Source organism: Wyeomyia smithii, chromosome 3 (assembly GCF_029784165.1).
Source record: "Wyeomyia smithii strain HCP4-BCI-WySm-NY-G18 chromosome 3, ASM2978416v1, whole genome shotgun sequence".
Taxonomy (NCBI): Eukaryota; Metazoa; Arthropoda; class Insecta; order Diptera; family Culicidae; genus Wyeomyia; species Wyeomyia smithii.
This window is the reverse complement of record NC_073696.1, coordinates 256,053,352-256,064,569: the sequence shown is the minus strand read 5'-3', so window position 1 is coordinate 256,064,569 and position 11,218 is coordinate 256,053,352. Positions and strand designations below refer to the sequence as shown.

At 38.3% G+C, this 11,218-nt stretch overlaps 1 protein-coding gene across 1 annotated transcript in view; it reads left to right on the top strand.

Annotated features, from left to right (window-relative positions):
• The window catches only part of LOC129729209 (zinc finger protein 271-like), a 23,219-nt gene extending 18,678 nt beyond the window's left edge, over nt 1-4,541 (top strand). The window contains exons 6-7 of the mRNA XM_055687704.1: nt 2,070-2,133; nt 2,185-4,541. Coding sequence (XP_055543679.1) covers nt 2,070-2,133; nt 2,185-3,320 — 1,200 coding nt within the window. The 3' untranslated portion in view covers nt 3,321-4,541. The remainder of the gene's footprint in view (nt 1-2,069; nt 2,134-2,184) is intronic.
• Nucleotides 4,542-11,218: the final 6,677 nt, after the last annotated feature.

The window sequence follows — 11,218 nt, the reverse complement described above, 5'->3', positions numbered from 1 at the left end:
TGACAAATAAATTCACATGAGAAAAATAAATATTTTTCTTTGAAAAGACGAAGTTCGAACCAGAATGTAGCATTTTACAAAATAACTGAAGAGCTTTTATTTGATATCAAGTCTAGATGCATCATTTTGGAAAAAAAAGTCTGTGAATCGGTGAACAAGTGGTTTGCTGATATACTTTTAAAATTTTACTGGTGGCTGAACCACAGACAAACAGACGTACCACTGCATACAAAATTCTAAGGAAATTGTGGTTCCGACTAACTTGTGCGACACCTACTGGACATATTCCGCAAAAGATAAACTTTCAGCTTTTCTGCTGATTTTGGCAGCACGGTGCTCGAATACTGTCAAATGAGTTCAAAGGATAAGGCACATCAGTGCCACCACCGCTGCGGCGGGAATATTCCGCATGACTGAAACTCATTCAAAATGACCGTTATTTTGATCCACGGAAATAAATCTCGTGGTACGTCTGTTTGTCTGTGGCTGAACCATGAAGAGATAAGTTAGTGTGTAGTTCTGAATAAAAAACGGGTAAAATTACATCCATTCATGGGTTTACGATGCGCACTGTGTCTGTAGAAGTATTTTCCTTATTTTGAGTACCTGCACGGAAGTCATCATATAGGTATAATTGGATACAGTCGCCGTTCGATAACTGCAAGTCTTTTAACTGCAACAACTTTGCAGTCCTTGTGCATTATTTGGCTAGCTTTCACTACTCAGTGAGGCAGTGCATGATAGATCACAAACAATATTTTGTGACCTAGCGTTAAATAGACCATTTTAGGAACTGACAGGTGTCACGGATCCTGCTGATAGTGATGTTGCTTTTACTTGCGTTATGTCAGCGGTTCCGAGCTTTCTGTCGAAATTTCATTCATAAATTGAGTTCAGAAACGTCTCGTAAAATGATCTTCTGTAATGATGAACTTTATCTTCGCCTACATATTGGTTATGTAAAGTAGTTACTAAAACGCAATAAATTATGATGCGGAAATATGACTATCAAATTGATTATTCAAAAAGCTTGCCTATTTTAGTTTTCTGATATTTTTTGCCACTATTCCATTAAAAAAATACATTTCGACATCATTGAAAACAAAAATGGTAGTGACGGATCCCCCTCTAAATTTTGGCATGTTTCAAGTGTTGCAGTTATCGAACGGCATTCGATAACTGCAATGTAAACATGTTGCAGTTAGCGAGCGACGACTGTACCTTAAATCATCAATTAGAATATCAAAAATTCCACAAAAAATTTTACCCGAAACTAAGTATTCGCATTTTATTAAACTGTTGTGTTGTTTTCCCTCAACACACCCATTTTTATTCATATTTTTTACCCGGGTAGACCCACTTTTAACGAAATTGAGTCAAAATTTACTCAATTTTTTAAATTTACTCAAAGTGAAAACGGCCGAGCGTGTAGATTTCATGCTTGTCGGCTTTTCGAGCAGTTCCATACAATTGTTCAAAGACATCTGGCATCTCTGATAAGAGGTAAACAAACGTACAGTGCAAAAACGAGAAACTATTTGTGGAGTTGTTTGGTAGGGTAGGGAACATATTCTAAGCAGCTTTAGGAACCGCCTGTGTATTCAGACGAAATACTCGGAATATGTTGGGTGAAACTCAAACAGTAGTATATCAATCTGTTCTCTATCGTTTTCTCCGTCAGAACTAGTTTTCAGATTGTGAAACTAAGTAAGCAAACTTTCACAATCATCAATCAAAGTTTCCAATCGAGGGTCACTATTCCAATCACCCCGAACCTATTTTAAGCAGTTTCCATCTGTTTTGCAGGCGTTTTTTTTCGGCTCCTGAATGGCTGCAATATAGGTCGATTTGTTTCAATAGCAATTGTTCACAGATTTCTTTGTGGTTAACGGTATTTCTTATGTACGTAGGACAGCTAGATAATCAAAGGTTTCGTTCCCATCATTGAAATTGTCGATATTGATCAAAATGCAGAAGTTTGAGGCCTGTTTTTTCGACTGATTAAAATAGGCGCTGCTGCTTAAGCCGTTCCTCACCCTACAAAGAATAAACATTAAATTCACGCATAGTTTCCCTTCGACGATCGAGAAAATAATATTTTCATGAATGCCACCCACACAACGACAATGGAAGGTAAGTAAGTGTTGTTTGTGCATTAACTTCGTTACAGGTGTCAAATTTTAGATTCAAACCAACTACCCGGAACTTCCGATCGACCAAATGAAGCCATTCAGAACGATCCGGCTAGCAAAATATCTCACGATTGCTCTATCTGTGGTAAAAGTTTCAGATTTAAAAGTCACCTAACAGAGCACTTTCGCGTTCATACCGGAGAAAAACCCTTCAAATGTGACTACTGTGGATTGTCCTGCAGGAATAAAGGCACTCTTAAAGTACATGTACGAAAGCATACCGGTGAGCGGCCACATGTTTGCGGAGAGTGCGGTAAAGTTTTCATTCGCAAAAACCAATTAACGTACCATAAAAAATGGCACGATGAAACCATTCAGGCCACCGAAAATGATCTGTCTAGCATGAAACTTCACGGTTGCGCTATCTGCGGCAAAAGTTTCAGATATGAAAGTTACCTCACGGCGCACGTCCGCACTCATACGGGAGAAAAACCGTTCGAATGTGACCACTGTGGAATGAAATTCATAGATAACAGCAGACTCAAAGTACATGTGCGACAGCACACCGGCGAGCGGCCATATATTTGTGAGGAGTGCGGTAAAGGGTTCAGCTTCAGGAGCCGATTAATGGCCCACAAGAAATGGCACATCGACAAAAAACCTTTCAAGTGCGATGTGTGTGGCCAAGGGTTATCACATCAATCTGCACTCGCAAACCACAAACGTATTCACACAAATCGAAAAGAGTACGAATGTGACCTCTGTGGTAAACGATTCAATATCAAGAGTGGTTTAATCAAGCACAGTCTTATACACGCCGGAAAAAGATCGGAGTTCACATGTGATTTGTGTGAGAAATCGTTTACAACACGGTACGCGGCAAAACAGCATCGACAGATCCATACCGGTAAGAAATCACACAAATGCGATGAATGCGACAAACAATTCATTACTAGCAGCAGTTTGACCCAACATAAACGAACTCACACCAGAGAACGGCCGTACGGGTGTCAATTCTGCGGTAAGATGTTTACCAAAAGTTCCAATTTGACGCGTCACATACGCATTCACGCAGGAGAAAGACCGGACAAATGTGACATCTGTGGAGAGGAATTTATTGACACCTGTGCAAGAAAAATGCATCGACTCATTCATACGGGAGAGGAACCATATCAGTGCAATGTATGAGGGAAACGATTTCACGCATGTAGCAGTTTCGTTAGGCATAATTCGGTTCATGAAAAAAATAACAGGAGAGTTGTGTGCAAAGCCACGACCGCAAGAATAAAGTAGAATACTTTTACAAGAAAGATAACCCGGCTGCTTGCGAATCAGTCATTTTTTCATTTGTTGTTCAATATCGAATAAGATACCGATCACATCTTGGCGTTATCACTGACAGTGTGAATGAAGTATTCCTTGTGATAAAATAAACAGTGAAAAACTGATTTAACACTCAAAACTAGACGGCTCATGTGTTGTCGAAATGAGTCAACTTTTCATTGAATGCATTTACGCCCGCTATCGCGCAGATACTGCATTTCACTAAAGTGCCTCACTGAATCAGCTGCTATCGATGCTGATACCCGCTGCAACTGCTACGCTATCCGCAGCCATGCCAATGTTTTGGCCGCTAAACGCTGCTATTGGTATCCGCTGTCCCTGCAACAGCTGGCCCAGCTGCTAGCGATGTTAAGATTCGCTGCAACTAGTGCGCTATCCATTGCTATGCCACAGCTGTGGCCGCTATCCGCCTGGTATCCACTACACTGCTACTGCTGTTGCTAAGGGAGGACTGCTGTTGTCGCTGTCTAGAACTGTTATGAGCGGCTTCGACTGAAACAGGCTCTTATATAGGGATAAAAAGCTATTGATAGTTATCGATAGTGGTAGGAAATCATTGATAACTATCGATAGCCATTTCAGTCGATATTTCCCATCCCTACTCTTATACAGACAAACAGCACATTCAAATTGCAAGGTCTGTGTTTCTGTCGACTGTGCTTGGGAAGCAATCATACTAACGACCAATCAGATCAATCGAATTTTGCACTTCAATAAGGATTGACCATTTTCAATAACATAGTAAGTTGCTTGTTATTATTTGGACTTGACAATTTTTGAATTTTGATTATGCGAAAAATTAATTTTTATGCTGATAATGATAATGCAAAGTTCGTAATAAATTACCCACCCTTTTGACAACTCTGCTTACGTCAGTTTGAAGTCTTCATACAATTTATCCAAAGAAAAATATATCTGGCAACATTTGTGTTGCCAATTTTTCATAAATCGCAAATCTGACGTAAGCTGGATATCTGCTCCAAATTCCGCCAGCTATCCAGAACGTTCTGCTCCAAATTTCGCTAGGTTTCCAGAGCGTTCTTTTCATTGGATGCATTTACTAGTGTGCCTGATACTGCTGCTGTATCCACTGCACTGCTACTGCTGCTGCTAAGGGAGGACTGCTGTTGTCACAGTCTAGAATTATTATGAGCGGCTTCGGGTGAAACAGGCTCTTATATAGGCCAAATTGCACATTTCAAATGGCAAGGTCTATGATTCTGTCGACCGTGCTTGGGAAGCATGATATAACGACCAATCAGAGGCCGAATTTTTCGTTTTGACAAGGCTTGACTATTTCCAATAGTACAATAATTTGAATAATAAAATTACAATTATCTGCATTTGGGAAGAATCTTAGAAGATTTTCCAATTTATTGCTGCAAGAACGAAGGAAATCCATCGAATACTAACCGATTTATTACCATTTGAAATTGGACATATTTTTCACTTTTTTCGGTTTTGGATTTTCATTTCACATCCCTATGTAGCCGAACTTACTGAGAGAAGTATTCTACTTCAAAAACAGAAATTAATCCACGATCTCAAGTGAAAACTATTATATATTAAAATAGATCAACACTAACACTTCAATTCTCAGAAAGCAACATTTCAGTGTGATAGTTACTACGCCTTTTTTTACTCAAAATATTTGGCACTCAGCAGTTGAGTATACTAAATATCTTATACGAAAATTAAAAATTATACGAAGTTAAATTCTGTAACTCAGTTAATGGCTTCGTTCCTCAGGTGCCGGTATTTCAGGAACAAAGTTGATACTTAGGTCTCTTCTAAAAGCGCATTTCTAATTAACTTTTTCATTCGATTCGTATAATCCATGGTAACGATGAAAGTCCAGAGGAATTATAAAGTATATCACAAGAACCCTAAAGATGTTTAGAGATAGTTCACCAGAGGCGCAACCACCTTTTTTGAGGGACGTTGTTAAGATGCTTTTCGATTGTGCCAAAATTCTCAGCATTCGTTTGTCTTTTTAAGGTAGGAAGTTTTGCGAATTTCCATTTTTTTTTCGTTGAGGTTAAGTGGAGTAAAACGACCCGTAGTAATGTCCAAAAACGTCCAAATCACAATAAGTGCAGTATCTCCTGCTAGACTTGATGGATTTTCCTGTGAATTTGTGTTATTCTACAATAAGAGTACTTCAAAACGCATAGTCCCAATATATGGCAGAGAGGTAACATAACGAAAAAAATGCATTTTTCTTTTAAAAATTGTCAAAGTCAAAGACATACCAGTTTTTATTTATCATTTGAAAAAACCGTTCTCTGAGGAAAACGTGATTTTTGAAAAATGTTTAGCCGCAGACAGACGTCCAAGCTGAGTTCCAAACTTGTGTAAAGTTTTTTGTAGTAGCAATCCGTAACCAGATAGCGCTACCAGTACCGCCAGCCTCGTACACCAGCGAAAAAAAAAATGTATTGTAGCGATAAGGTCACCAGGCGGCGCTAGTGTACAAGTGATTTATAACGCAATTTACTTTGAAAATTTACACGGAAATTTTGATCAATGTTGTTCTTGCTTGGACGTCTGTCTGTGGTTTAGCGTTTTCCTTCGATTTTTGTATGATTAATGAAAAACTGTTCGAAAATGACAGTTCGCCCATGTATAGAACTTTCTATCTGCGGTAGTATTAGTGGTCGATTTCACTAATACATGTTTTTTGTTGGTTGCAAATAAACAACACGCTGGTGGGTAACAAAAAATTTCTTCCTGCCTCGAACTTTTATTCAAGTTATAAGCCAATTTTTAGTTTTATTTCATCTGTTTTTTCTACTGAAACAATGCAGATAACACTAATGAGTTGAGATACACAAGTCAATCATTTTTGGAAACCGACTATCAGCTGATTTTTTTGTTGAAAACAAATCGATTTTATACGGTCACACGACCAAGGCTGTGGGAGAACCGTCATTCAAGGCATTTCGAGCAGTTTTTTATTCTTCATTTAAAAATCGAAGGACAACGATTAACCACAGACAGACGTCCAAGCAAGAACAACATTGATCAAAATTTTCGTGTAAATTTTCAAAGTAAATTGCGTTATAAATCACTTGTACACTAGCGCCGCCTGGTGACCTTATCGCTACAATACTTTTTTTTTCGCTGGTGTACGAGGCTGGCGGTACTGGTAGCGCTATCTGGTTACGGATTGCTACTACAAAAAACTTTACACAAGTTTGGAACTCAGCTTGGACGTCTGTCTGCGGATAAACGTTTTTTAAAAATCACGTTTTACTCAGAAAATTGCACACTTTCAGCTGATATATAAAAATCAGATATCCACTTTCACTATTTGATTATATAGAATTATATAGAATTATATAGTAAAAGTGGATAAGAAGTGTAATGTGCACAACTGTATAGTTCATGGCAACAAACGGCACAAAAACTGTTTTGCCGAAACTTGCGCGACTCTATATACACATAGACTCTGGTCTGAATATAGAGTTCTCCAAGTGCGTTTGTATTAGTGCGATGTTTACGATTTATATTTTGTTAGCTGTAAGAATTTTTTGTCACCTGTGAGAACTGTCATCTGAAAGAGAGCATAAAAAACTACCGACTTTGATTCACTCTCTCACAAATTTCAATATACAGTGTAAAGCGGGCCGTGTCGTGGTGTTTGTGTGTTTTCGCTTGGAGAACACTATAGCGTTTTGTAGAGCAACTCAAGAGCCTCAATTTCATGTACAAGTCAAGTGCGCCAAATAGGGTAAAACCACATACATAGGACATACGTAACACTAGCGTTTTTTCTGGTACACGTTGCCCCATAGTACTCCGTACCTCGTCCTGTCCAACTGGTCGACAAATAATGAACAAAATGAATTTTCTTTTTCTCGGCTTTATCGAGCCCCAAAGAAAATCCCATAAGGAACTGTCAAAAAGTTATTTACAAAATCAATGCAGCATTTTTCGAGTGGGAACGAGACAAATGCAGGGCTGCGCAGTAGAGATGGTCGGATATGGGAAATTTGTTACCCGTACCCGACTCATCGAGAATTTTCAAACCCGTACCCGACCCGAACCCGAAGTCGGGTTTGTTTGAAATACCCGTACCCGACCCGAAGCCGAAAAATTTTGTTTTTAACTACCCGTACCCGAAAGAAAAATACCCCGAAATTGCCTATACCCGACCCGTACCCGACCCGTCCTGAATTTTTATTTTATTTTATTTTTCAATACCTGATTACCTCGCACATTTTATGCACTGAGTGTCATATGTGGTTTCTCGAGATGATTGCCGGAGTTAGGCTAGGCCTGACTGTTCATGTGAACTAATGTTAATGAACCAGAGTTCCAGGCGATGTATTGGTGCTCCCAGAATCCAGCGTAGCATCTGTCACTGAAAACGTCCGCTCGTCTGATGTTAAAAAATTTGATCATTTTTATCACGCAGCAAAATATCTATTCATAACTGTGTATGGAGAATTTGGGTTCAGTTAGTTACCGCATATTAAAATTGATCAGGGATTTCAATTATTTATTTTGTATGCATACGTATGATTCATATAAACTGCTGAAAATTTTTATTATGTTAATTTACCCTACTTGCACAACACGGAGAATGGTGAAAAATGCATGTCTGGTAGAGTTTAATTTAAGCGACGAGTTTTATGTGCACATCGCAGCAATCCGTACATGCGGTATCCCTGGTCACAGTGCAAACCAAGACCTGGGAGGGAGAAACGAATACTACACTAAAAAATTATCGAAACAGATGACACGCACATTCGTCGTTTTTTGATAGCGTGTAACTATCTTCCCGCGGTGACCCGATTATGACTCAAACATCACGAATACTAAATGTGCAAATTTGTATGCAAAACACAAATTTTTCGAGTCAGTTTCTTCAGATTTTTGAGTTTATTTATATTTATGAGACTCGCGCAGAGTTGCAATAATTTTACAATTTCATAACTCACTATTTTGTGAAACGAAAATCAAGACTCAACCGTGATGAAGTGTATACTGCCGTTCTACACATATTTGTCCCATGTTCTAAATCATGCAAACGAGAAAAACGATGTTGAAGTTTTACAATACTTTTACGCATTGCGTCAATTTGACAAATGCAATTATGGTTTTCTAACCAGTCTAGTTGAAGGTTTTAAGATTCAACACTCTTTTCCATAAAAAAAACCCACTGGGACAATAATGCCGAGAAATTTGCCTTCCAATAGGTAACTTCTACGCATATCAGTCCCACCACGTGCATTCGATGTTTACCAATACAAAGTTCGTACTGGGGAAAGAAGGCTGTTTAATCTTTCACGAAAATGATCACGCTAATTTTGTTGCCTTTATACACAAGTGATGATAGTCGAGATGAAAGTTAGGTTATTTGAATAAGTATCAGATGACTTACCATTACAAAGGGGAATTATTTTTTTTAGATGGCCCATTCCTATTATACAATATTTGAACGTTGTTGGGTTTTCCTCATTTTGGCTACACACAAAAGACAGTTCTTACAACTTCCAATTTGTATGAATCTCATACGTTTATCTTCTTATATGCACGAAAAGGAAAATCATTCAGGTTACGGACCAGCAAACAAGGTTTAGGTATCCTTAACAAAGATATGAACGCACCGCATTCAAATAATCAAGCAAAGTGATTTTCGTTACCGACTTTCTGATACCCGTAATTTAGTCAAATTTTGTTAGAAGAAGTCTCTAGTGCTCTGTAGCACTTCCCAAGTTGTAAATATGAGAATTAGTGGTTAGTGGGATGAATTAGAATAGAAAAAATTTAGTGGGACAAATATGTGTAGAAAATCATCGACGGGACAAACAAACTTGGTATGGTTTCCCAAGATTTTCGAAACGAACAATGTTATTTTTAAAAGTTTTTAAAAAATATACATGAAAATAGACTCATTGGAGATAAAAAACGAAAATCGACCAAAAGTAACATGGGACAACTATGCGTAGAACGGCAGTATAGACCATTTTACGAACTGACAGGTGTCACGGATCCTGCTGATGATGATGTTGCTTTTATGTGCGTTATATCAGCGGTTCCGAGCTTTCTGTCAAAATTTCATTCATGAATTGAGTTCAGAAACGTCTCGTAAAATGGTCTATAGTTCGAAACTGTTACCAAACAACAGTTTTTGATACCCGAGCAATAATTACGTAGCCGAAAAGAGTTTATTTGTAAACATTGCTTACACGTTTAAACAACAAAAATGCTTTTAAAAAAATCAGCAAACTTTCAAAACTCGTAGCTTACCAAAGGACAGAAATATTATGTTTCAGAAAATATTGTTAATATCATTGCTTGTGTGGATGTTATTTTTTTATTTTTAATTGCTTATTTATTCCGTCATGCAAATGTAGACTACATAAATATTTCATTACAGTTATTATTTATAGTGTTTACAATGTTCTTGTAACGAGCTTAATATTTCTAGTGTATTTCAGACAGTTTTTAATTTGTGTTTTTGACATTGTTATGCCAATGGTTTTACAATGTAGATTATACTGACACATCATTCGATTTATGGGACCATTTTTTGCATAACTAGTTCTGCAATGTTTTTCTGAAAAAAGTTTTCTCGTTCTAAGATGCCGTGAAGATGTATTAAAGCTGAGTTGTGATAATAATGCAGATGAGTCTATACTATTTGAAATAATGTCATTGACGAAGAATAGCATTGCAAATTCGCGGCGTTGTTTAAGTGTTTGCAGATTAATGAGCATGCAACGTGCTTCATACGATGGCAGAGGAAATGCAGTCCAATTCAAGTTGCGAAGCGCGTAAAGAAGGAATTGTTTTCGGACTGATCCATATGAGATTACAATATTCTACAATAGGTCTAACATATGTTATATACAATAGTTTTTTTTCCTATATGGACTTCCTCACTGCGACCAGAATCGTTGATCTATTGTGAGATATGCCCGTGTGTCTGCTGTATCCCGCACTTCTTTTATTAGCAATACCGCTAATGAGAAGTGGCATGCTTATTATTGTGTGTAATGTGCTACCTCTCTCTTTTACACGCATACTGTTTTCCTATACCGAGCCTCGTTGTTCCCTCCTGCCAAATATCACCAATTATAATTCCCTGGAGGAGTTTCGTCGTGCGTCCTTCTGGCCAGTTTTATTGATAAGAGGGACTTATTTTTGTTGGGAGGATTCACGCAAAGGTATTGTAAATTTCAGCGTAAAGGAAGGGTAACTGGTGGGGAGCCAGAGAATAAACTCATGCTTCAAGTCCCTTTTAGACATCGCATGGCCTATATTCTACTAAGATCGAGCCCACGACCATCCGCTTGACAAAGCGGACTCTGTAACCTTGCGGCTACGCAGCTCCCTATATACAATAGTTCGATAGTTTACGGCTCTTGAAAATTGTGGCTGAATCGCTTAGCAAAGCCCAGCATACTATTTGCTTTACTTATGATGGAGTAATAAGTATTTTTCGAATAAGTCCACGGTCAAGAAAAATGCAAACATCCTTCTATAGAAATCAATGATACCGTTACCGATGAAACGTCGTGCTGCTTCGTATCCGTTTCTCCCTCCCAGACCAAGACTATGCTCAAACACCTAGGCTAGAAAAGTTCATAATTAAATTCTCATAATGCACGGAAATCGAATTACCCGTACCCGACCCGTACCCGACCAGTTGAGAATTTTTAAGCCCGTACCCGACCCGAACCCGAAGCCTTGGTTTTTAAATTACCCGTACCCGACCCGAACCCGAAAAA